At 49.8% G+C, this 25,357-nt stretch overlaps 2 protein-coding genes across 9 annotated transcripts; one reads left to right on the top strand and one right to left on the bottom strand.

Annotated features, from left to right (window-relative positions):
* Window positions 1-1,299: 1,299 nt before the first annotated feature.
* On the bottom strand, window positions 1,300-24,853 carry med15 (mediator complex subunit 15). Of its 8 annotated transcripts, none has more exons than XM_044181474.1 (18): window positions 24,652-24,850; window positions 19,951-20,038; window positions 19,721-19,772; window positions 19,487-19,510; window positions 19,156-19,320; window positions 18,690-18,946; window positions 13,920-14,345; window positions 12,831-12,971; window positions 10,520-10,681; window positions 7,711-7,820; window positions 7,497-7,624; window positions 5,404-5,538; window positions 5,099-5,162; window positions 4,950-5,016; window positions 4,424-4,581; window positions 3,922-4,088; window positions 2,925-3,023; window positions 1,300-2,041 (listed from the first exon to the last, which is right to left on the bottom strand). In XM_044181474.1, the coding sequence occupies exons 1-18, from the start codon at window positions 24,717-24,719 to the stop codon at window positions 1,905-1,907; spliced, it is 2,448 nt and encodes an 815-aa protein (XP_044037409.1). In that variant the 5' UTR covers window positions 24,720-24,850; the 3' UTR covers window positions 1,300-1,904. The 8 variants fall into 8 exon arrangements, with proteins under 8 accessions (XP_044037409.1, XP_044037410.1, XP_044037411.1 ...); XM_044181475.1 differs by having other exon boundaries at window positions 12,831-12,968; XM_044181476.1 differs by having other exon boundaries at window positions 12,858-12,971; window positions 24,652-24,849.
* Window positions 20,060-24,636, top strand: LOC122868980. Its single transcript, XM_044181483.1, has 2 exons — window positions 20,060-21,632; window positions 23,760-24,636. The coding sequence occupies exon 1, from the start codon at window positions 20,602-20,604 to the stop codon at window positions 21,571-21,573; it is 972 nt and encodes a 323-aa protein (XP_044037418.1). The 5' UTR covers window positions 20,060-20,601; the 3' UTR covers window positions 21,574-21,632; window positions 23,760-24,636.
* Window positions 24,854-25,357: the final 504 nt, after the last annotated feature.

Here is a 25,357-nt window from a genome sequence, read left to right as displayed (position 1 = left end):
CACACAGAGAACACACACACACACACTGAACGCACACACACACACACACACACACACACACACTGAACGCACACACACACACACACAGTAACACACACACTGAACACACACACAGTAACACACACACAGAACACACACACACTGAACACACACACACACACAGTAACACACACTCACACACACACTGAACACACACACACAGTAACACACACACACTGAAACACACACACAGTAACACACACACAGAACACACACACTGAACACACACACACAGAGAACACACACACAGTAACACACACACACACACACACACACACTGAACACACACACTGAACACACACACACACTGAACACACACACTGAACACACACACACACAGCGATGGCGTGAGTGTTGGCGTCTGACAGTCGGAGCTCGAATCATGAATCAGTATTTTCACTGAAACTCGGCTTTTGTATCATTTAGTCTGAAGATAATAAAATGTTTTGTCTCATTTTCTACAAACTGTTTTTTTATTTGTAACAAAATCATCTAAACTCGAAATGTTGCACATCAGGACACACCGAGCGACTCGATGAGAGTTCAGACCTGAGTGACGACTCTGAGGAGGTTTCTGAATCTCCTCCACCTGCTGACAAACAATAACTAACTTCCTGTGTGCACCTGTCACCTCACCTCTCTGCCCCCGAAAGAGAAAACGAATGTCTGACTGAGGCGAAGTTGTCTACGCGATAAAAGGTGTCGGCTCGTGTTACACCTGTAATAAGTGTTGTACTTGTTTTGAGCAGAAACAGTGAACCCAACATTAACATATCAGCTGTAAGTTGACATGTTGAGCTTGTTCCCGCCTCCAGCAGCTGCAGAGTCACGTGACGCTTCATCAGGAGGCGTGTCTGTGTCTCCTGATGGACGTCAGTCCGGTCTTCTCTCCGTCAGCTCTGTGTTCGGTCTCCAGCAGCTGCTGAGGGAAACATCTGGCTCTTTAGCAGCTAGATGCTCCGCTACGTTCAGCAGCTGCTCTCTGACTGCGTCTGGCTGCTGTTCGCCGCTCAGCAGGAAGCGTTCAGAGGCTTCTTCTTCTCTGGCAGCGACGCGCTGAGAGCAGAAGAAGAACCAGAGCAGCAGCAGACGAACAGCGAGCTGCAGGTTCGGCAGCAGAGACGCCGACGCTTCACGCGTTGTTATAAAAACATACATCATAGCTGCGTTTATCACAAATTAAACTGCCAGCCGGTGAACCTCAAGTCGATGTTCGACTTCGCTCGGCGACACATTCAGTGACTGAAACCGATTTCTGGATTTAAAAAGTTGAACTTAAACGTTTTTATTTATGATAGCAAAAAAAAAAAAAATACATTTATATTTTCACTTTGAAAAGCAAAGCGTACAAACCTTTGTTAGCGTTTCTCTTTACAACAGCGCTCTTCTGTGGTACAAACCTGAGCCGCGTGTTGCATTCAGGGAGCAGAATATACTTCAGGATAAATGACAGTTACTTTCTTCCCTTTGTGTTTCCTGTTACTGCAGAAACATACGAGAGTAAATATTATATACACAGATTGCAGGTGAGCAGCTCCGTCTGCCACAGCGAAGAGTCTTAATTTACCCAGAATTCATCAGGAATAACGTCGGGATCAGACCACATGATATCAGCCCGGCCAGCGTGAAGCGTTCAGGAACAACGGCTGCTCATTATTTATGACAGTGAAAATCAAACTAAATGTTGGGATGAAAAACACAGGTGCAACAGGTGCTCGGCCTCAGGTGAGCCGCTTTATCTGCAACAGTCTAACGCTCCACGACAGTTGCTTTTGTTTGTCACAGAAACCTGTCGGAGACCAGATCCACGTACACGTGTGTGTGTCAGAGGTGGTGTCGCTGTCAGGTGAGTGGTGGGCGGGGCTTCAGGCAGCAGACAGGCAGGCCTGGCGGACGCTCTGAGCCCAGGTGTTGAGCAGCTCCGTCACCGAGTGTTTGTCCGGCAGCTGCAGCAGTTTGGACGTCATGTTTCTGTGGACCGTCTGCAGGAAGCTGTTCGCACCTGGAGGATCAGACAGACCGGGTCATGTGATCAAAACCAGCGAATGAATAAATACAGACAATAAGTGCGTTTACGTGCGCACGAGAGTCCTGGTTATGTGTTGCACATGTAAACATCTCATCCCGGTTCGGAGAAACCTGAACAAGCTGGCCGGAGTACTCCGCAGAAACCAGGACGCTGTGGCCTGCAAACACCTGATCCAGGTCTCTGTACAGTCTTCAGAAACCTGGATACTGTTCTGATCATGTTAACAGGGACGTGAAGAACCAGGTTTCTCATGAACCATGTGAACATCAGATCCAGAGTCAAAACCAGGACATCAGAGCGCACGTAGACGCAGAACAAATCCAGGTTCAGAGGTCTAAACTTTATTTAAACAGCGATGAATGTGATCTTTGTGTTGCTCTGCCGACAGCTGAAGGACGAGGTGGAAGTTGTTTGGACAGTTTGGACATGTGACCTCAGGTTTCTCAGCACCTGTCGGAGCTTCACACACCTTCGAATGACTAAAAGAAACAAATCCGGCGTCGAGTGACAACTCTCAGCAGCTGATGGAAAACCTCACTGCGCTCCACGTTTATTTATTTCTGCATCTAAATTGCTTTTCTGTGTTTTAAAACTGCATCAAACGTCTTCAGGCTGCTTTTCTTTTAGTGTTTCATCAACAGTTCAGCTCTTCGCTTCCTGTCACTTCCCCCGAGGGCTGTTCATGACTCCGGTAGACGGACGCAGACACACCTTTTAATCAGCTGCTGCACCATCAGCCAATCAGAAGAGCCGTTCCTCACGTAGACGGGGAACGGCTCTTCTGATCTGAAATCAGCGTGAGGAGCCAGTTTGTGCGTGCACAGTGATCTGCTGTGGAGTAAGATGCTGGTCTCACCGTACTGGTCCCCGTCGTCGGCCCAGTATGGACTCTGATCCGGATAATCAGCAGGAACGCTGAGCTGCAGCGGAGGAACGCTGGGAAGGTTTTTATCATCTGAGAACAGAACAAACACACGGCGACGTTAAAACATGCTGCTGATAGCACGAGACCTGAAACAAACTGGATTCAGACAGTAACTGCCACAGCAAGAAACACGTCTTCAGGAGGAACCGGGTCCACACCTGGACTTGAAATGTGATTGTATGTGGATCAGGATCAGCTGTAAGTGCAGCACAGCGTGAGCTGGCTTTGATTTCGTGCTCTTACCTCTTCTACAAAAGCCTTTCCTCTTAGCGCACAGGTGTCAAACTCTGGCGTCATTATATCAAAAGGTTTGTTTGTTCAATGTTGGCCAGCGACTTTGTTCAAGTTTTAAATTTTGGCCCGCAGTGTATTTGAGTTTGACAGCCCTGTCTCAGCGTGACCTACAACAGTTTGCAGAGTGCGAGTATAAACCGCGGACGAATAAAACGTCACACAAACGTGACACAGCGAGGCCGTAGAGGCGGAGCGGTGAGCAGATGAGTGCTCGCCGTGATGACTTAATGTCCCCGACAACCTCTGTAGTCTCATTTAGCCGCTTGTTAGCAACCGCCTTTTTTAAGACACGTAAAAGCTTCAAAATGCAGGAGTGAGTTTCACAGACACGATCATCTGCAGCATTCTGGGAAAAGCTGACCTGCTAACAGTGAGACAGATTATTTTGGGAGGCTGTGGTGTCACACGGGTCATCAGCTGGTAGAGGTTCTGTACGTTCGGTCCATATTGTCGTCAGATTAGTTGTTTTATATTTGTGAGGAAGTCTTTCCAAAGCTAAAGATAACTTTTTGTCTTTGAAGAAGAAATAATAAACGTAGTCTCGGTCTCAGGTTCAGCAGTACCAGGTGGCTCGGGTTCGGATCTCGGTTTTAGGCCCGCGCAGAACTGAGCCGCGTGTATCCGTCAGGCTCACCCAGTTTGCAGACGAGGTGCACGGTGCCGTTGTTGCTGCAGAACGAAGGATCCAGGTTGACGAGGAACTTGACGTCGAGCCGAGCCACCTCGCCCTGCAGGATGTTGGGGATGGTCTGCCGCTCGTCCTCCTCGTGCTTCCTCTTCCTTCCGGAGACGTTGGGACCCCTGAGGACGACACACACAACATTCATCACTGTCGCTGTTTTACGCAACCTCAGGGTGTTTAGTCTCTTCCTGTTTCATCTCTGCTGTCTGTCAGGTCAGCTGTTAAAGGGTCAGTTCACCCAAACATCTCTTCATGCACATAATTTGGGTTTCACTTGTCCAGCTGCTGCGATAAATCTGTCTCTGGCATTTCGCTGTTTGTGAAACAGAGCATGTGACTTTGGGACTATTTGTTCTGTAGAAAGTAGTTCCAATGTTTTCTGTTATTTGGTTGAACTGAACCTTTAAATCTAATCTGCCCGTGACTCCAGATGTTCTGCTCAGGTGACACGTACGTGATGGGGGGTCCGTGGATGGCGGTCATGGCGGGGGCGAAGGTTCGGTACAGAGAGTGGTTGAAGACCGGAGAGCGGATGTTGGCCATGACGGCGTCCAGCAGCGGCTGACACAAATACTGCTGTTTAGTGGGCACCGGAGGGGGAGGGGGGGTCGGCTGAAACAACAGGAAAAGCTGTTACTGCAGGAGCAAATGAATTCACTACTACTATAAACTGTCCATAAACACAACAGACTGTCAGTTTGCCTTGCGCTCCAGCAGAGGGCGCTCTTAAAAATGTAAACTAAAAACCGTACAAGCTCGTCCGACTGCACCCTTTCCCCTCCGTCACCCTCAGGAGCCAGCGGCTCGTAAAAAGGCCGAGCAGACGGAAGATTTACAGGAAGGACACGAAGCCTGGTGGCCGTTTCAGGAGGTTCTCAGACTAATGAGCTACGTGTTGTGAAAAAGTGACAGCTCTGTTTTAAAAACAACATAAAAACTGAGACGGCGAGACGTCCCGCGGTGACAGAAGACCTCCTCACCACGGCCATGTCGTTCTTCAGTTTCTCTAAAGCGATTTCGCACTTCTGCAGCGTCTTCAGAGGACACCTGCAGGTCAGAGGACACACGGGAGTTTAATAAGTGAGTGGCTGTGTTGATGCGGAGCTGGACTTGAGCGGTCAGCTGTTACCTGGTGTTTGGGTCCGTCAGGATATTCAGCAGACTCTTCATCTTACTCAGGTCCTTCTTTCTGTCTGTGAACAGAAGCAAAACAAAAAGGAAAATGAACCAAACCCGAAAAACCAATGCTGACGCAAAAGAGACGCGTCTAATCTTGTGGATCTGAGAGGGGCCGCAACAAACTTTCATTATCGGTTCACTGTTTCGTCTGAAATTTGAGCCCAAGTTTACGTCTTCAAATCCACCGTCCGTCCAAAACCCACAGAGATTCGGTTTCCTGTGACGTGTACAGAAACGTTTGGCCGCAGCTCTGACCTTCATTTTTGTCGATCTTGTTGATCATCCTGCGCAGAGGTTCGATGTATTTGGAGAGCTGTTTGAGTTTCTCCATGTACTGCTGATCCTCCAGAGACGTGGCTCCAGCCGGACTCATCACTGAGCTGGGGTTACCTGCAGGACGGGGGGACAGGAGGGGGACAGGAGGGGACAGGTGAGGGCAGGAGGGGACAGGTGAGGGCAGGAGGGGACAGGTGAGGGCAGGAGGGGACAGGAGGGTAAAGGGGAGGGCAGGTGAGGACAGGAGGGGACAGGTGAGGACAGGAGGAGAGAGGGGGACAGGTGAGGGCAGGAAGGGACAGGTGAGGGGGGGGGACAGGAGGGGACAGGTGAGGACAGGAGAGGACAGGTGAGGGCAGGTGAGGGCAGGAGGGGACAGGTGGGGACAGGTGAGGGCAGGAGGGGACAGGTGAGGACAGGAGGAGAGAAGGGGGACAGGTGAGGGCAGGAAGGGACAGGTGAGGATGGGGGGACAGGAGGGGACAGGTGAGGACAGGAGGGGACAGGTGAGGGCAGGTGAGGGCAGGAGGGACAGGTGAGGGCAGGAGGGGACAGGTGAGGGCAGGAGGGGACAGGAGGGGTAAAGGGGAGGGCAGGTGAGGACAGGAGGGGACAGGTGGGGACAGGTGAGGGCAGGAGGGGACAGGTGAGGGCAGGAGGGGACAGGTGAGGACAGGAGGAGAGAAGGGGGACAGGTGAGGGCAGGAAGGGACAGGTGAGGACGGGGGGACAGGAGGGGACAGGTGAGGGCAGGTGAGGGCAGGAGGGGACAGGTGAGGACAGGAGGGGACAGGGAGGACAGGTGAGGGCAGGAGGGGACAGGTGAGGGCAGGAGGGGACAGGTGAGGACAGGAGGGGACAGGAGGGTAAAGGGGAGGGCAGGTGAGGACAGGAGGGGACAGGAGGGTAAAGGGGAGGGCAGGGAGGGTAAAGGGGAGGGCAGGAGGGGACAGGAGGGTAAAGGGGAGGGCAGGTGAGGGCAGGAGGGGACAGGAGGGTAAAGGGGAGGGCAGGTGAGGACAGGAGGGGACAGGAGGGTAAAGGTGAGGACAGGAGGGGACAGGTGAGGACAGGAGGGGACAGGAGGGTAAAGGTGAGGACAGGTGAGGACAGGAGGGGACAGGTGAGGACAGGTGAGGACAGGTGAGGACAGGAGGGGACAGGGAGGGACAGGAGGGGACAGGTGAGGACAGGAGGGGACAGGAGGGTAAAGGGGAGGACAGGTGAGGACAGGAGGGGACAGGTGAGGACAGGTGAGGACAGGTGAGGACAGGAGGGAAAGTGAGTCTCATTTTCTTTCGTACTGTACAGACTCTGATGATTTCACAGCTAGTTTTCTGTCCGTGAAGTGAGAAAAAGCCTGAAATGTTCTGGAGTTCAGATGATCGCAACATTTAATGGCTGTTTCCTTTTGACGCGTTTCAGTTTGCTAACTTTGTCTCAAAAGCCTGGAAAAGACGACTGCATGACTGAACTAGTATTGATCCTGTATCACATAGTAAATCATCTTGTCAGTGATGACTTTTGTTGAAGGTCTGAAGTTTTGATTGTGGAAGTTGTTTCTCTATTTTTGGACTTTTCTTAATGCGGCAGACAGAATAAAACATCGCTCATTATAATATTACGGAACAGGAAGTTACAGGATTTCCATGAAGAACCTGATCACAGATGGCTGAATCTTATAAAACAACATTTAAAAACACCAACACATTCATTTCATAATATTTATAGACTCCAGATACACTTTTCATTTATTTACTCTAATTCTGCAGAAACATTTCTTCATGTGTTCTGGGATTGTCTGAGTGTTAGCTGCTCTATAATCCTGATCCTGGTCTGTGTTTTCTTAATGACAACTCTTATTATTAATACAACTACAAATGTTATTTTCTGGTTTTACAGCAAAACAACCCTGAAATCTGTATGCAAACACTCTGGAGAAATAATCTCTTCCAACAAAGCCTGAACGGCGCTCCGTCGTCTACAGGTGAAGCCTGGACGAGGACAAAGCTAAATCTTTTTATTTATTTGTTATCTTTTTTGTGGATGAAGGTTTTTGACTGTGTGTGCACCTGGAGTATTGAGCGGTCCAGGAGAGGGGACTCCGTAGTTCTGGGGGGTTCGGGCGGTGGCGGGGCTCTGCGAGGGCTGAGGGGACGGGCTGGGCTGGAACCCCCCCGGAGACGGAGTGGGACCGGAGCTGGAGACAGGAAGCGGGACAGATTTAAAAAAAAACAGCATCACAGTCAGCTTTTCAGATGAAAGCCCCGAGAACAGCTGTTGTACCTGGCTGAGTTGGGCTGCGAGGTGGGGGGTTGAGGTGACGGCTGGGGAGGGGGAGGCATCGACTGCACCTGCCCCGGTGACGGCGATGACATCATTGAATGCTGTTGCACCTGTGGAGGAAAGCGATGGGACGGTGAGAGAAGACCAACGAACGCGTTTAGACAAAAAATAAATAAACAAACGGAGTCGTTGAATGAAAGAGCGCGACCGAATTTCACACGGTCAGTGACGAGAACACTTCCTTTAATGTGGATCCGTCACGTCGAGCAGGGGCGGGCTGCAGCTACTTTTATTATCGACTAATTGGCAGCTGCTCCTGTCGCTCAGCTGACTCGCTGTTGACTGGACGGGGCGGAGTCACGTGACTACAGACGCGGTAGTGTGTTTTAAAGGGGAAGTATTAACGGGATTAAAAAAACTAAATAACCGACATGGAGGAAATCACGTCAGTTAGAGGTTCTGAGTTTCGGCTTCGATTAATCGTCCCGCCCTGTGAGAACCTGGAACCATCAAATGTTTGGTGCTTTAGCCCAAAAAAATGACTTACACAATGAATCGATTCTCAAAATAGGTAAGACGGTGTCGTCCCTCATTCGTCCAGCAGTGTTCTATCGTAGAAAAAGTTTCAGTCGTAGTCGTCTGGACGCTGTTTTCAGAATCAAGACGTTTCGGCTCCCATCCGGAAGTCATTCTCAACTGTGAAAATGATCTGAGAACTCAGAAATTTAAGCTACTCTGTGTTACATAAGCCCCGCCCTCAGGGAGGAGTCTACCTGAGTATCTGTTGATTAGCTAGTTTCACCTGAAACTGACCTAATAGTCTCCATGATGGCCCAGTAATCAGTAATCAGGCCTATTGTTTTCTGGCTGCACCTCCCTCATCACTGTTAAGTACCTGATTAGCATGTGATTGGCTTGACCACGGTGTTAATACACTGTGGTAAACTTTGGGCAGAATAGTCTCAAAATAGTTGCCGATTAATTTTCTTTACATTGACGAATCAACCAATCGTTGCAGCTCTAATTAGATTTACATTCATAACCTGCATTCTTATCTTTTTTTGGCAGAAGAAACTACTTTTTTAAGCCCAAAGTTGCTTTGTTCAGCCCTGAGTATCGTCTGCAGGCCTTCCTCTCAGGCTGCACGCACCCGAATCAGGATTTTCAGAGTCGATGCATAGACGTGGGGCAGGAGTTAGGGGTCAACGCCAGTACTTTAACCCTCTGGGGGTCGCATCAGTCCTCTACGATCACAGAAGCACTCCCTGAATACTTTTAATAATATCTCTGTAACGGATGTATGTAGAGACTTACTTTATAAACTGTCCTGCAGCGCACAGCCGTTACAGCGAGCCATCACGTGTTCTTATAATCCATCAAGGAAACACTGCGTTATTTTGGGACACGTTTGAAAAATAACAGCAGCAATAATTCGATGTTTTATGTACTTATTTATTTGATGCAGACTACACTAAACAATAAGACTGCTGGCAGACGTGTTGACTCTCTCCTCTCCAATCACGAGCTGTGTTATTAGGCGGTGAAGCGTGAGCAAAGCGCTGCACAGCAGCGAAGGTCGAAGCGACCTTCAGAGAGTAAATCGTGCGTCGAACGATAGTTATCTGAAGTGTACTGAGCTACGTAAAGACACGTTCCCGCTCCCGTGCGAGCTCGGCAATGGCTGCAGCGTACGTTACGCTAACTGTGGAATATGTGCTTTTATTCTGTTTGCAAACGTTTTATTACGGAACAGAAACGGAGAAACGGAGAGATCAGCTTGGCGGAAGTGACGCGGTTTCCGGTTTTAGAAACGAACACGGACAGTTGTGATAAAAATGTAAATAGTTCTGTTTGTGTAAAAGAGGCATCGGGCTGCACACGTGAAGACGCATGTAAACTTTTCCACATCGTTTGGAAAATGAATAAATAGTTTTTATAATATCATGTGATATCACTGCAGCACACATATTCAAATAACCCACGTTGTGCTGAAACAAATGACCTCAATTACCTGCTCGTGCCTTACACGACTGAACGTATACACACTTTTAAATAAACAGGAAAAAGGGTTGATTTGTCATCTTTTCTTACCTGTAGATATTCTCATTATTACTAATGTCTTTTCTTCAACACACTTTAACTTCAGTTATGAGAAGTATATTATTCATTCTTTGTCGATCATCTGCGTTGTGAAAACATCAGATTTCCACACGCAGAAATAAAAAGTGTGCTTCCTGCTCATAGTTCAGGTATAAAATCCTCTCTCCTGATTGGCTGCCGGCAGCTCTGTCAGCTGGGTGGAGGAGGTCGTACCAGCGTCTGGTTCAGAAGCAGTTTAGTCGACTTCGCTGACGTTCAGCACCGGAGCTGAGAGGACGGAAACCACTCGCTCCGCTGTCGGTTAGTTTTGTGGCTCGGCCGTTTTGAGATTGTAAAGGTTTGCAGCCTATCGTGCTGTTACCCTGCGTTACTCTGTGCGCCATGACGCAGCTTTAAAAAGTTATGGGACAGCCTGTATGTAGCCTGCAAGGCAGAATCCAGGGGAAAGAATCAGTGGAGCACTCGCTGTTGATCAGCTCCTCTCTGTCAGCTGGACAGTCAGAGATTATTTTGGTTTAGTTTCGAAGCGTTCGGGAGGCAGCTGGTGATATTTCCCCACCCGGGCTACAAACACTGTTTTGGATTCATACGAAAACGCGTTCCCTTAGCTGACTGTCTGACCCTGACGAGGTGGAAACAGCAGGACACGATGAGAAGCACGCTGTGGACAGGACAGTGAGGGGTCAGAGGTCAGACTGGGGATAAATACCTGCTGTGTCATTGGCTGTCCTCCCGCAGCAGCAGCGGCGGCGGCGGCGGCGGCGGCGGCAGCGGCGGCGGCGGCAGCGGCAGCAGCGTTTGGAGAAGGGATGGAGGGGTTCGGGTTGACTCGAGGCAACCGGGCTTGAATCGATATCCCAGGACGGGCCAACTTCAGAGGACACACAACAGAGACAACAGGTGAGCAGAGAGGAGGCAGACGTACACTGCAGCAGGGCGGGACGATTAATCGAAACGTCATCGAAGCCGAAACTCAGAACCTCTAACCGACGTAATTTCCTCCATGCCGGTTATTTTGTTTTTTTAATCCCGTTAATACTTCCCCTTTAAAAACACACTACCGCGTCTGTAGTCACGTGACTCCGCCCCGTCCAGCTGACTCAAACAGCGAGTCAGCTGAGCGACAGGAGCAGCTGCCAAAAAACGCAGCGTCCGTCGTCGTCAGTGAACTATGAGGGCAAAAAAACCCAAACGCAAAATATTCGTTCATTAATCGTCAATAAAACGTTCAGTTAATCGAGATTTAGAGTTTCGGTCATGTCGTCCGGCCCTACACTGCAACACACACACGCGTTTGTCTTTCTTGACTTGTGAGGACCCTGTTTTAATCTAACCTGAATCTTAAAACAACGTCTTAACCTTCGAAAAGTCCTCACTACGGCCAAAATGTCCTCACAAAGCAGAAAAGTCCTCACTGCGGTGGTTTAAAAAGTTCGTCCTCACAAAGATAGCAATTCAAGCCCACACACACGCAGAGATACAGATGTTGTCCGCTCCAGTCTCGAGGACAGTCACAGCTGGAGTTTCGCCTTGGGAACCGTGCACTCCCTCTCATGGGGTTAGGGTGGGGGTGGTTGCTATGACAACATACCAATTCTGAGACGACTTCTTCGCGCGTGTTCAGACAGAAAACGTCATTCACACGTTTGCGTTTGTTTATTCGCCCCAAAAGCCAATTTACCGACTTCACTTCCTGTCTGAACTCAGTGTCAGACGTTATCGTAGATTAAAGAACGACTCCTCCCCACCTGCAGGACGCTCAGAGCATCTTAACAAGTAGGGGTGTGCCATATCATATGGTTCACGATAATAATATGATTCAAAAACACATCGTGATAATGGCGACACTGCGACTTGGTGACGTAATGACGTCGTACCGTTACGCACAGCAACAACAGGCGCGGCTGAAAGCGAAAGCAGCGCGGCGGAGCAGCTGGTTCCACACAGTAGTGGAAGTGGTTTGGTTACAAAAGATCAAGCGGTGTTTCCCACACACAGACTTCACCTGGTCGGGCCGCCCAGGTGTATTAACGGCGCCCTCCGCGATCGATTAACTAGTGGACAGTCTCGCCTCGCTGCACTCCTCCCGTGCGTGAGTTGTGTTTTTTTGGGCGACTTTATAAAAACATACTGCTGATGAAGAAAGTCAACACAGACAGGGAGACAGAGAAACAGGAAGAGGCGGGGCAAGCAGGTGTGTGTGTGTGGTGAGTGTCAGAGAGGAGGATGCTGGGTAAACTACACGCCATCTTGGACAGCGTCTCCCACCCGCTCCATGACGTGCTGGTCAAACAAAGGAGCGCCTTCAGCGGAAGACTCATCCCCCCACAATGCACCACAGAGCGCCACAGGAAGTCCTTCCTGCCTGTGGCCATCAGACTCTTTAACTCCTCCCTCTAAGTGTCAGTCTGTATGACCCGAAGGCACTAAACTGGACATTGATCATTAACATCTCTGCCATAATTAATAATATTTGTGCAATATTCTGTGTACTACTCCGTGCAATATTAGTTTTCCCCTTGTTAGTTTTTCTTATTTATTGTTATTGATACTATATACCTCAATTACTCTCGACAGTACATGCAGCTCCGCTTATTACTATTATTTATTACATAATTAGTTACATTGCATTTAATACTGTACTTCACCATCAACCAGTAAACCCACTTGGTACTTTATTTATTTTCTGACCTGTTTTATAGTGTATTATATTGTTTGCTAGTACTTTCTCCTGTGTGCTCTGACGTAAAGACGAGCTGCTGTAACAAAGAGTTTCCCTTCGGGGATCAATAAAGTCTTTCTGATTCTGAGCAGATTAAAGTGGTTTGTGAGAATTAGGTTTAATTAAAATGATGAAATAAGAAATAATTTACTAGAAATAGGGTAATGTATTCTTTCAAATATATATATATGAATATTTTTCAGGATGATGTTAAGAGGTGAAACTAAAAAACCCAAAGTCCCAGTGAACATACTGGTGTTGTTTGCAGCGTGATGTGATTTCATTTAGAGTGGAGCACCTGAGGTTCAGGTGGCTGCAGTCTCACCTGTCCGGGTACTGCGGCGGCGGCGGCGGCGGCGGCAGCTGCGTTGACCTGCGCTGCGGCTTGCTGCGCATGCGCCTGCGCCTGCTGATGCTGCTGCAAGGCTGCACGGGCCTGCTTTCACACACACACACACACACACACAAGGCAAAGCATGCAAGCAGAGGGGTTGTAAGCACGACTACTGGAACCCTACGTGGGGATTTTTCAGCTGGCCGAACAGATTTGGTGATTTGGTTCTTGGTGAATCAGGTGTTTCTCAGATCAAAGGCAGCAAACTTCAGAGGGAACAACGCACTGAATCACACTGATTGATTTGCAGCCTTTAAAGGGGGGTTTCACCATCTTTCAAGTCTGTCTTAAGAGGGAATTTTATACTAAAAAGACCCACTTGATTTCTCTTCCTCAGACTGCTGAAGCCTCATTTTAACTTCAGATAAACTTTGGAATATACTTTTACACAGAAGGAGGTTTTTGTCCCCCATCGCTTACGTTGGAAGCAAATTAAGACTCTTTTAATGGCCAGTGTGAACAGGAGGAACTCAGGTAACGGACTATTGTTTTTAGACACAAAAAATGGTGAACCCATCCCTTAATAGCACAAACTCACTAACTGCTTCTCCTATAGTGTAAAGAGGGCGACATTTTTAACGTATGTTTTTCTGTTAAAGGTCTTTTTGTTTGTCCAACATAAAGATCTGTGGTCATAGAGACAGCATGTGTGCTGCAGCAGTTTATAAAAGAGTTCCAACTCTTCAGACATCAAATACCGAGTCTGTTGTAATTATAGTGTATGGGCTTTTAACACTGATGAAGACACAGCAGTGTTTAAACACCATTAAATGCCGTAAATGAATCAGTGTGCTCCTGTCGTCTTTTACCTCTGAAGTCAACAGATTTGGGTTTTCAGAAGCGGATAAAAAGGCTGCACAATAAATCATATAATAATCCACAATCATATAATAATCCACAATCATATAATAATCCAAGTGCAAGGTTTTACAGGCTGAAGTTATGCAGGGAGCCAAACCCTGAACACATCTGCAGGGACCAGCTCAGTCTTACCTGTAGGGCCTGCAACTTGAGCTGGTGCTGCTGCTGCTGCTGCTGCTGCTGACTGAGCGAGTTCATGGGAACGTGCTGAGCGGACGCCATCTGAGGCACCATGCCCGGCTGCTGCTGCTGCTGCTGCTGTGAGTGTGGAGGCATCTGACCCGGCTGAGGCTGAGCCTGGACCTGCTGCTGCTGCTGCTGCTGCTGCTGCTGCTGAACCATGTGCTGCATGGTCTGGGCCTGAGCCTGGGCCTGGGCCTGAGCCTGGGCCTGAGCCTGAGCCTGAGCCTGGGCCTGGGCCTGAGCCTGAGCCTGAGCCTGGGCCTGGGCCTGAGCCTGAGCCTGGGCCTGAGCCTGGGCTTGAGCCTGAGCCTGGGCCTGAGCATGCTGCTGCTGGAGCTGCAGCATCTGCTGCTGCTGAATCCTCGTCTGGTGCATCTGCAGACGCAGGGACAAACAGTGCGGGAAGGTGTAAGATGATATCACTTCTTCATCATCAGTGAGAGAAAACGAATACCAACAAAAGAGTAAAGCTGGGCTTATAGTTGACATCGGTCCTGCTGTGGTATAACTACAGCATAGGTTTTGATTTATAGTTCCGCACCTGATTTCACCCACTGATATCACCACCACAACATATAATAATAATTTATTTATTTCTATTTTATTATTCTAAATAAAGTGACAATGTTCTTATAGAAGTCCTCACTCTTGTCTCTGAGGCTGAGCAAAGACAACCTGCGAAGGAAACTCATTTCTGGCCGCCTGTATCTGTGATCTCAGAGGTGACCTCCGTAAATTGAGAGCCCGCATCACTGCTGACACTGCAGTAACCTGCCTGTCCATCATTTGCTCCATCTTACCTTTACTGATGAATAAGACACCTAGATACTTACTGTCCCACCGCACTGGAGGTCACGGACTGACGAAGTCAGCAGAACCACGTCATCCACAAAAAGCAATCCTGAGGTCATCATACCGCCTCACTCTAGTTATACGAGAACCGAATGGCTCATGGTAACAGCCCCAGTACTCCTGCAGAACCCCACACAAGATACACCGGGGGATACAGTCAGGGTTGGGTTATGCTCGAACAGACCAAGTCCGTTGGCCCCTTCAGCCTTCTGCAAGTCTACAAAGCCCATGTAGACTAGATGTGCGGACTCCCATCACCCCTCCTTTCCGGCCCCCTGACGTAAGCTTTTCCAGGGGGCTGAGCAGTGTGATAACCCAATAGTCGCACACCTTTTTTTCTAAAATGGGAACTACCACCCGGGTGTGCCAGTCCACCGGCATTGTCCCTGACCTCCATGACAACCAAGACCGCCCCACAATGTCCACAGCCTTCAGTATCTCGGGGCGAATCTCATCCACCCCAGTGCCTTGTTGGAACTACCCCACTGACCTCTGCCAGAGAAATGAACAAGTCTTCCCCCCATTTTACCCTCACTACACGTTTGGGTCTACCAGGTCTACCCGGCTGCCTCGCCCCTCTTTCTGCTCCACTTCACCAAGCAGTGATTAGTTGTCAGCTCTGCTCTTCGACCAAGATGGCGGCACGTGTACATCGCGAGGCTCAGTATCTCTCCAGTTTTTGCAATTATGCAGTGTTTTTCTTGCTCATCTCGGGTCTGTTCGTGCAAAACAGCTGTGCCTTAACACCCGGCATGAGCTCTTGGATATTGGTTTGCGCACTCCTGGCAGTTTTATCTGCAATCTTCGACTCGTCCCTGAGATCGCCAGAACACCCGATGCTACGCACCCTACACAGCCGGGCAGAAGTGCTCGCAGGCGGCGTCAAGATCATAAACAAAGGCGGGGGAAGCGCAGAGGGCTAAGCTAAAGCTAACACCACACCGGCTCTCTTTACCCAGCATTTTCTTCGCAAATGTACGATCATTGGTGAACAAAATGGACGAGATTCGACTCTGCATCATCAACAGCATAAGACTTTTGAACTGCAATGTCATGATCTTCACTGAAACATGGCTACACAGCGGCATACCGGACAATGTTATTGAGCTAACTGGACGCTACACACTCCGGACGCTATAACTCTGTTATTGTTAGGAGACACTGCTCAGCTAACCTAGAGTTTCTCGTGGTTAAATGTAGACCGTTTAATCTGCTACGGGAGTTCACTTCCACCATTATAACAGCAGCTTATATTCCTCCGGACGCTGATTCCAAGCTTGCTATGAGCGAACTTTATGCGGCCATCAGTAAACAACAGACTGTCTGCATTTATTGTTGCGGGAGATTTTAAATCACTCAAACTTAAAGGCAGTGCTCCTCAAATTTCATGTTTCCTGTCACACCAGAGGAAACAAAACTTTGGACTATGTCTACACAAACATGGTTGAGGCTTACGCCGTGACCCCCTTCCCCCACCTGGGTCAATCTGATCACCTTTCTTTGTTCCTCACTCCCAAGTATTCACCTCATCAATCGTGTGAAGCCATCAGTGAGGACCATTAAAGTTTGGCCTGCGGGGGTCGACTCCACACTCCAGGACAGGTTTCAACACACAGCCTCTCAGGCCACCAGTGGCTCGGACAGAGACAGCTACACCTCCTCTGTACTGGACTACATCAACATCACCATAGACAGTGTTACAACTCAGAAGCAGATCACCACATACCCAAATCAGAAGCCACGGATGAACAAGGAGGTGTGCCTCCTGTTGAAGGCACGCAACACTGACTTCAGATCAGGTGACGAGCAGGCCTACAGCACTTCCAGGGCAAATCTGAGGGCCAAGCACTGCTACAAGCTAAAGTTAAAGGAGCACTTTTCCAAATCCGACCCTCGACGCATGTGTCAGGGCATCCAGGCCATCAGCAACTACAAACCCAGACCCTCCACACCCGCAGCCACAGACGTCTCCTTCCTGAACGAGCTTAACGACTTCTATGCTCGCTTCGAGAGAGACAACAGGGAAACTGCCACCCTCTGCCATCCCTTCCAAGTTAATCACCAAACTTGGAAACCTGGGTATTAACGCCTCCATTTGCAATTGGATTATGGAGTTCCTGACAAACAGACCTCAGCTTGTGAGGTCAGGCCACAACTGCTCCACCACCATCACACTCAACACTGGCGTACCACAGGGCTGTGTGCTGAGCCCCTTCCTCTACTCCCTCTTCACACTCGACTGCAGGCCTGCGCATGGATCTAACGACATCATCAAGTTTGCAGACGATACTACGGTGATTGGTCTCATCAGCAACAACGATGAGACGGCCTACAGGGAGGAGGTCCACACCTGGCCACATGGTGCTCAGACAATAACTTGCTCCTTAACACCTCCAAGACAAAGGAGCTCATCGTGGACTTCAGGAAGGAGAGAGAAGGCACACATGACCCCAACGGGATGGCTGCTGAGTGTGTCTCCAGCTTCAAGTTCCTGGAGACCCATATTTCGGAGAACCTGTCCTGGACCACCAACACCTCCTGCCTGATAAAGAAGGCTCACCAGCGCCTCTTCCTCCTGAGGACACTGAAGAAGAACCAACTGTCCTCAGCTGTCCTGGTGAACTTCTGTCGCTGCACAGTAGAGAGCATCCGGACCAGCTGAGTCTCAGTCTGGATGGGAACTGCTCTGCTGCAGAGAACTGGGCTCTGGAGCGGGGGGTGAAACCTGCCCGGCGCATCACAGGGACTCCACTTCCAGCCACTGAGGACATCCAGAGGAAACACTGTCTGCATCGAGCCCGCAGCTTTCTTAAGTACTCCTCTCCCCCCGCCCAGAGACTGGTTTCTCCTCAGGCGCCTCCGGACCAGGACCAGCAGACTGAGAAACAACTTCTTTCCCAGAGCTGTCTTCCTGCTGAACTCTGCCCCCCACTGACTCCACTGTCCCTCATACACCTTAACTTAAATGCTGCTATATTGTTTTTGCTACATGTACCACATACACTACCGGACTATTTATTTATACATATACTGCATCATGTGCACTGCAGTACTACATAATGAACACTGCAATAACTCATCTACTGCACTGTAACTATTTCCATAAATTGCACTACTTTATATTCATTGCACTGCTGTTCTGCCCGGTCCAGTTCATTACTGTACATATCCATCATTATACTTCAGTTTATAGTAATGCCATCTGTATATAATGTCCACAGCACCACTTGTAAAATATTTTCATAATACTGCTCTATCCTGTATTTATGCCCACACTTTATATCCTGCATTTGCTTATTGCACTTCTGGTTCGACCTAAACTGCATTTTGTTGCCTTATACTTGTACAGCCTGGGATCAGCACACCAAGGTCTGCACCTTTGCCTGCTGCCCAACTGGGGGTACACAAACCTCTTCACTACGTTAAGGTGGTGATTCTGAGGGGTTATTTAATCCAAGATGTGTCATATTATTCAGCAGGACTGTATGAGAAATGAAAGTAGTATGCGGCTGGGAAAAGCTACGAACAAGTACTTAAAATTAAAATTTAAAAAATCTGGAGCACTAGTTTACATACTTACTTATCATTTCAGGACCATTTCAACATTCCTGCAATATCCCTGTAGTGTTTTAGAACACATGGGACAGGGTTTAGTGACTTTACAGTGAGCCAACTCACACCGCAGCCATGTTACCAGCTGTTACCGAGAGATAGTCACTGTGAAACTAAAAACCTAAACGTCTGCTGCCATGAGAGTAACTGGGAGTTCAAGTTGTTAGCAGCTAGTTAGCAGAGCTAAGATGAGGATGTTCACCAGTGGTCACTGTGTAATGCTACATCCAACTTGGTGTTAGCACGGTTGTATACCTGGTTCTGCTGCTGCTGGTTCTGGGCCTGCTGCTGGTTTTGGTGCTGCTGCTGAAGCTGCTGGTTCTGGTGGTGCTGCTGCTGCAGCTGCTGCTGGACCCTCAGCTGCTGCTGCACCTGGAACTGCTGCTGCTGCTGCTGCTGCATGGCGTTCTGCTGCTGCTGCTGGGCTTGCTGGAACTGCTGGAACTGGATGGACTGCTGCTGCTGCTGCGCCTGCACCATCTGCTGCATCGGCATCTGGCCTGGGCCCCCTACTGCAGAGTGAGCGAGAAGAAGATGAAGGACAGACCCGGTCTACAGCTCAGAACCAGTCTGAGGAGCTCTCTGGAGTCTCAAATACACACAACGTGCCAAAGCAGAGACTAAAAGTAAGACCAGCTCTGATGCCAAAATATGCAGCCAGCATCCATCGAACGCTCTGAAGATGTACAGCAAACACACACCACATGGAGGAAACACTCACTGGCTTGTGGGTTTCCAGCCACCCCTGCCATGGCATGCTGGCCTATCTGCATCGGCCCCATGGCCCCCATGCCACCCACTGGAGCACCGGTGGGGCGAGGCCCCATGCCAATGGCGCCCGGTCCCCCTCCAACCCCTGTCAGGTTAGTCAGGGCATTCATGGGATCTAGCAGAAGGGTAGACAACAGACAATATTACGCAGCTCCAACATGCACAGCAGAAGTCCTGAACACCATGAGTCTGGTACAGACAGGTCCAGCAGAGGACAGAACTCAGCAAAGAAAAACCAAAATGAACCAAACAGAGACAAAAAACAAAACACGTCCACTTACCTGGACCTCCAAGTGCCTTCTTGTCTGTAAATAAGACACAAGTTATCAGTAACTACTCCATTCTGATTCCTTTTTAAAATCACTGTGGAGCACAGTCTGATGAATGGCCGAGGACGGGGGCCGCCCACTAACCGTGATCTCATGTTGTGAGTCATCTTACAGACCAGACTTAGAGTGTTACGTGTTAATGCTATCGGTCCACGTTTCAAACACACGTGCGGGTCAAATACTTACGGATGTCTCTGAAGTGTATGATCAGCCTCGCCACCAGAGATAAATACTCCTCCTGAGAAAAAAAGATTTATTACAACACAGGAAGACCATCATGAAAAGGATTGTTATTTTGTAGTACATTACATTCTTCACTACAAGTCTTTAACAAGACTCACTCCCTAAAAACAAGTTTGCTGTGGTCTGAAAACTTGCTGCGGTCTGAAAACTTGCTGCAGTGACCCAGTACTTACTCTGGATTTGGCTTTGACATAAACGTGGTTCTCCATGTCATTGCTCGACTTGGTGTGTGCAGTTCCAGCCTTCCTCATCGCCTCTTCACTGGAAGGAGACAGGAATCGCAATGATCAATACACGCTAATAACTTCAAATCATTTTAACAAACCCATATTTCTGGACTTGTAATATGTAAAATATGTCATGTAGTAGCACTTTTCTGTAGTTTAATTGTTTATAATTCATAACATAGTAACAGGTACCCTACACTTTCAATTATACATTGCATTAAAACTAAAAATTGCCAATGACACTGCCCACATCCCTGTGGGCTACACAGTAGATGTCTGTGGAGGTGGGTATGGGTAGCTTTAAGCTGCAGAGGGAGAGGTGAGGGAGTTGCTCAGGTGAGCAGCATCAAGGAGAGATAATTGGCACAGCTGAACCCGGTTAACTAATTATTCTCTCCTTAAATACAGCAGCATGCTGGACAAGGGAGAAGAAGAGAGGCGGTTGGAGAGCGGACGGAAGAAGAGAAAGAAAGAACAAAAGAAATGAACATACACTGAATCCCCGGTGTCAGCGTGGTGTCTCAGGGCCAAGAGGAACTCACGGTAGCACGATTACGCTACAATTGGCGCCCAACGTAACTTAGCTCTGAGATTACTATGACTGATCTGCAGCAAGTGCAGCCGGTGGCGATGCTGGCCCAGATGCTGGGTGAAATCGTGGCGATGCACCAGGAGCAGGCGGCGGGGAATAGGCAGCAGCTGGAAAGGATGCAGTTACAGGCAGATAAGCAGACCCAGCTGCTGGCAAGCCTGGTGTCCCAGCCGGGGGCCGCACTACCGCCATCCCCACCACTCGCCCTCTCTGGCATCACCCTCCACAAGATGTCGGCGGCGGATGACCCCCAGTCATTCCTGGAAATGTTCGAGGCGACGGCAGTGGCATGCGGATGGCCGGCGACAGAGTGGTCTGTGCGGCTGCTGCCACTGCTCTCCGGGGAAGCGCAGACAGCGGCGCTAGGACTCCCGGCCGCCGCGCGGCAGAGCTTCCCTTACGTGAGGAGGGCCGTGCTAGATCGGCTGGGATTCTCCAGCGAAGATCACCGCCGCCGGTTCTGGAGCATGAGGCTGGGGCCCGCGGATCGCCCGTTCGTCTACGCACAGCAACTGAGAGATGCAGCGACGAAGTGGCTGCAGCCAGGGGAATCCTCGGAGGAGGGGCGGCTGATAGACGCGATTATTAAGGAGCAATTCGCGGAGGGGCTCCCTACCGGGGTGGCCGAGTGGGTGAATTGCCACCACCCCATGGATCTGACGGCGGCGGTCACACTGGCAGAGGATTACCTGGCTGTACACCCCCGAAGCCAGACATCGCAGGACTGCCCCCTGGAGGCTGCCGGGCCAACACCAGCACCGCGGAAAAGGGGCATGGGGCCGCTGCAAGGGCCACCTGCACGTCCCAGCCCCATGCCACGCGCTAACCCTCTCTCTTCTCTCTCTTTTTCCCAGCTGCTACAGTTGCGGCTCACGACCTGCAGGGGGCTCCTCGAACGCTGGGGCAGGAGTGCTGGAGGTGTGGGCAGCCCGGACACTGCCGACGTGACTGCCCACTCATGGAGGTCGGACAAGTGATTTGGGTTGCCGGCTCTCCAACACCCTCCCCCGGCCCAGGGGCGACATACTGTGTTCCGGTAAGAATCCAAGGGGGTATACACCGGGCAATGGTGGATTCGGGCTGTACACAGTCCATTATTCACCAGAACCTGGTTCGACCCAGGGCTTTGGTGGAGGCTTGCTGGGTGGATATTAAGTGTATACATGGGGATATTCACAGATACCCTGTAGTGCCGGAGGAAATTAGACATCAAGGGAGAAAGTTTAGTGTTAAGGCAGCGGTTAGTTCCCGCCTGACGCACAACCTGATTTTGGGTACAGATTGGCTTGGGTTTGATAGGCTAGTGAGGCACTGTGTGGGGGTGCGTTCACGACCGTCAGGGACATGGGATGTGTGTGCTGTGCTTAGTGGTGACGCGAGGTTGTCTGATGCTGCAGATGGGGAGGAGGAACCGGCGGCGCCTCCACAGGAGACGCCACAGGCTCCTGTGTTACCTTCCACGGAAGATTTTCCACTGGAGCAGTCTCGTGACGACACTCTACGCTTTGCCTTCGACCAAGTGACAAGAATTGATGGTCATGTGGTGCGTGAGTCGTGACACTCAGACAGGGGAAGAATTAACGCAATTGTTGGTACCAAAAAGCCGTTGGGAAACAGTTTTCCAGGCGGCTCATTACAACCCGATGGCCGGGCATATGGGGTGTAATAAAACACTAGACCGGATAATGGCCCGATTCTATTGGCCTGGGATTTGGGGAGACGTTCGCCGTTGGTGTGCGTATTGTCCCGAATGTCAGATGGTTAACCAACCAGCCATCCCGAGAGCGCCTTTGCGCCCATTACCATTGATGGAGGTCCCATTTGAACGCCTAGGTATGGACCTCATTGGGCCATTTTACTGGAGCGCACGTGGATATCGCTTTGTGCTAGTGTTAGTGAACTATGCAACTCGATATCCCGATTGCTCCAGACTCAGGAGTGTCAACAACGCCTGTACAACAGAGGGGCTAGATTAAGACAATTCACGGCGGGAGATAAAGTGCTTGTATTACTCCCTTCGTCCAGCTCCAAATTACTCGCCAGGTGGCAAGGACCCTTTGTGGTCACATGGCGTGTGGGCGACGTGGACTATGAGGTGGTGCGGTCGGATAGGGGAGGGGCAACGCAGATCTATCACCTCAACCTCCTAAAAGCATGGAGTGAGGCGGAGCCTGTTGCTTTGGTGACGACGGTGGGTGAGAGAGATGAGTTCGGGCCTGAGGTTTCAAAATCGACCAGTGCCGCCTCGCTCCCTTTTGACAACCATCTCACACTGTCCCAGAGAACAGACGTTGCCGAGTTGCAAGGGCGTTTTGCCGACGTGTTCTCCCCCCTTCCTGGTCGCACCAACTTCATAGAGCATCACATTGAGACTCACCCGGGAGTGACGGTGCGTTCACAGCCATACCGGTTGCCTGAGCACAAACGGAAAATGGTGCAGGAAGAATTAAAGGCCATGCTGAAGATGGGGGTAATAGAAGAGTCCAACAGTGCCTGGTGTAGCCCCATCGTTCTTGTAGGCAAGAAGGATGGGACCATACGGTTCTGTGTGGACTACCGCAAGGTAAATGAAGTGTCACGATTTGATGCCTATCCGATGCCTCGGGTCGATGAGCTCCTGGATCGGTTGGGCACCGCTCGTTTTTTCACGACGCTGGACTTGACCAAGGGCTACTGGCAGATTCCCTTGTCTCCAGAGTCTAAGGAAAAGACGGCACACTTCCGTTCGGGTTGTTTGGGGCGCCGGCCACCTTCCAACGCCTAATGGACAGAGTACTGCGTCCGCACGCTGCATATGCAGCCGCCTACCTAGATTATGTTATCATCCACAGTGACAGCTGGGCGGAGCATGTGCGGCGGGTGGCTGCAGTGCTTGGGTCATTGAGGCAGGCCGGTCTCACCGCCAACCCGAAGAAGTGTGCGGTTGGACGGAGGGAGGTACGGTATCTGGGGTACCACTTGGGCGGAGGGCAGGTGCGCCCCCAGGTAGACAAGACGGCTGCGATTGCCGCCTGCCCAAAGCCTAAGTCAAAAAAAGAGGTGAGGTCCAGATCCGGTCCAGTGGACGGAGCGGTGCCAACTGGCGTTCGAGAGGGTAAAGCAAGCCCTCTGTGGGGAGCCTCTCCTCCACACACCTAACTTTTCTCTCCCTTTTGTTCTGCAGACTGATGCGTCGAACAGGGGAGTGGGGGCCGTTTTGTCCCAGCAGGTGCAGGGTGTTGACCGCCCGGTCGTATACATCAGCCGGAAGCTGTCAGAGCGGAAGGCCAGGTACAGTACGATCGAAAAAGAGTGCCTGGCCATCCGGTGGGCAGTCGAGGGTATGACCATGGCCCCCTCCAGTGGCTCCACCGCATGAAGGATGCCAACGCCCGGATCACATGGTAGCACGATTACGCTACAATGTCATTCTTGTTTTACACACCTATATTATTGCACAACATGTTGTATATTAGAAATACAAGTATCTCTACATAATTATTATTTATATACAAAGTGATATTTATGCTACACATAGCTGTCTTTTTTTAATTACGTTACATCTAAGACGTCAAATACGTAATGTGTTTGTTTATATATCATGTATTTATATACGATGTGTTAGTTAGTTTGACATTTTGAGAATAAGGAAATTAAATCACACACAACTACAATAAAGGTTTATGATAAATGTCCATCTCTCCTCAGTACAGAAGTAACGAGTGATGCTAACCAAGTAAGCGCTGAAACGAGTAGTTAACTCGCTAGCGTTAGCAGCTAAAAATGCTAATGATGAAATTTGATACAAATTTCCATTAAGCATTGTTTAATTCATTTTACGTACACCGAATTAAACAGCGGACCAGACACATTTGCAATATGGTTTCTGATATATTTATGAACCCGTGTTAAGTTTGCCTTTTTACAAGTTGGTCTTAATTTACCGATTTTTTAAGCCCGGTTTGACGTCATGCTCTTTCCTGCCGAGCTAACGTTAGCTTAGCTCATCAGGCTAACGCAACAGACACAGAACCAGTGATTTAGCTAAAAGCACAACATAAACGTAAATATCTCACATCTGAGCGACGACTTTTTGTCGGAACTGAGGGCTCCTCCAGTCGCTGTCCGGTCCGGGGACGTCCATTACAGAAATTATATATTTTTGAAGGATTTTTACTTGAAGAGTTTAATGTTTTCCCTCTGCTCTTCCTCCTTCCGCTGCGAGCAAAATGGCGGCTGCTGTGTTTGCGTTGTTAAACGCTACCGCCGCCTGCTGGACTGAACGGCGAACTGTTCACTGCAGCGGAGTCAAAGGAGGCCACACAGAACAACATGTTGTAAATGTGCCTGCCTATAAGACTCTGGTCTGATTAACTCACTGTGTGTGTGTGGGGGGGGGGGGGGGTCTTCTTCAGGTGAAAATGTTATTCTGGAGATTCCTGCACTTCCTGTGATGGCAGACTGACAGTTGTGTTTAAAGATATGAACTAACCTGCTGACCCGACAAACTGATCACTGCAATGAACCGGGTTCTACTGATTTCTCCTGCTCCTCCTCCTCCTCCTACTGCTGCTCCTCCTCCTCCTGCTCCTTCTCCTCCTGCTGCTCCTCCTCCTGCTCCTCCTCCTCCTGCTGCTCCTCCTCCTTCTCCTCCTGCTCCTCCTCCTGCTCCTCCTCCTCCTGCTGCTCCTCCTCCTTCTCCTCCTGCTCCTCCTCCTCCTGCTGCTGCTGCTCCTTCTCCTGCTGCTGCTCCTCCTTCTCCTTCTCCTCCTGCTCCTCCTC

Source organism: Siniperca chuatsi, linkage group LG21 (genome assembly GCF_020085105.1).
Source record: "Siniperca chuatsi isolate FFG_IHB_CAS linkage group LG21, ASM2008510v1, whole genome shotgun sequence".
Taxonomy (NCBI): Eukaryota; Metazoa; Chordata; class Actinopteri; order Centrarchiformes; family Sinipercidae; genus Siniperca; species Siniperca chuatsi.
This window is presented reverse-complemented; position numbering and strand designations above follow the sequence as displayed.

Coding starts and splice junctions, on each gene's coding strand:
- LOC122868980 (XM_044181483.1), top strand. CDS start 20,602: ATGACTGATCTGCAGCAAGTGCAGCCGGTGGCGATGCTGGCCCAGATG.
- med15 (XM_044181474.1), bottom strand. CDS start 24,719: ATGGACGTCCCCGGACCGGACAGCGACTGGAGGAGCCCTCAGTTCCGA. Junction 19,321..19,486: donor GAAGGCACTTGGAGGTCCAG/GTAAGTGGACGT, acceptor CCCTTCTGCTAG/ATCCCATGAATGCCCTGACT. Junction 5,017..5,098: donor CTGACGGACCCAAACACCAG/GTAACAGCTGAC, acceptor TCTGACCTGCAG/GTGTCCTCTGAAGACGCTGC.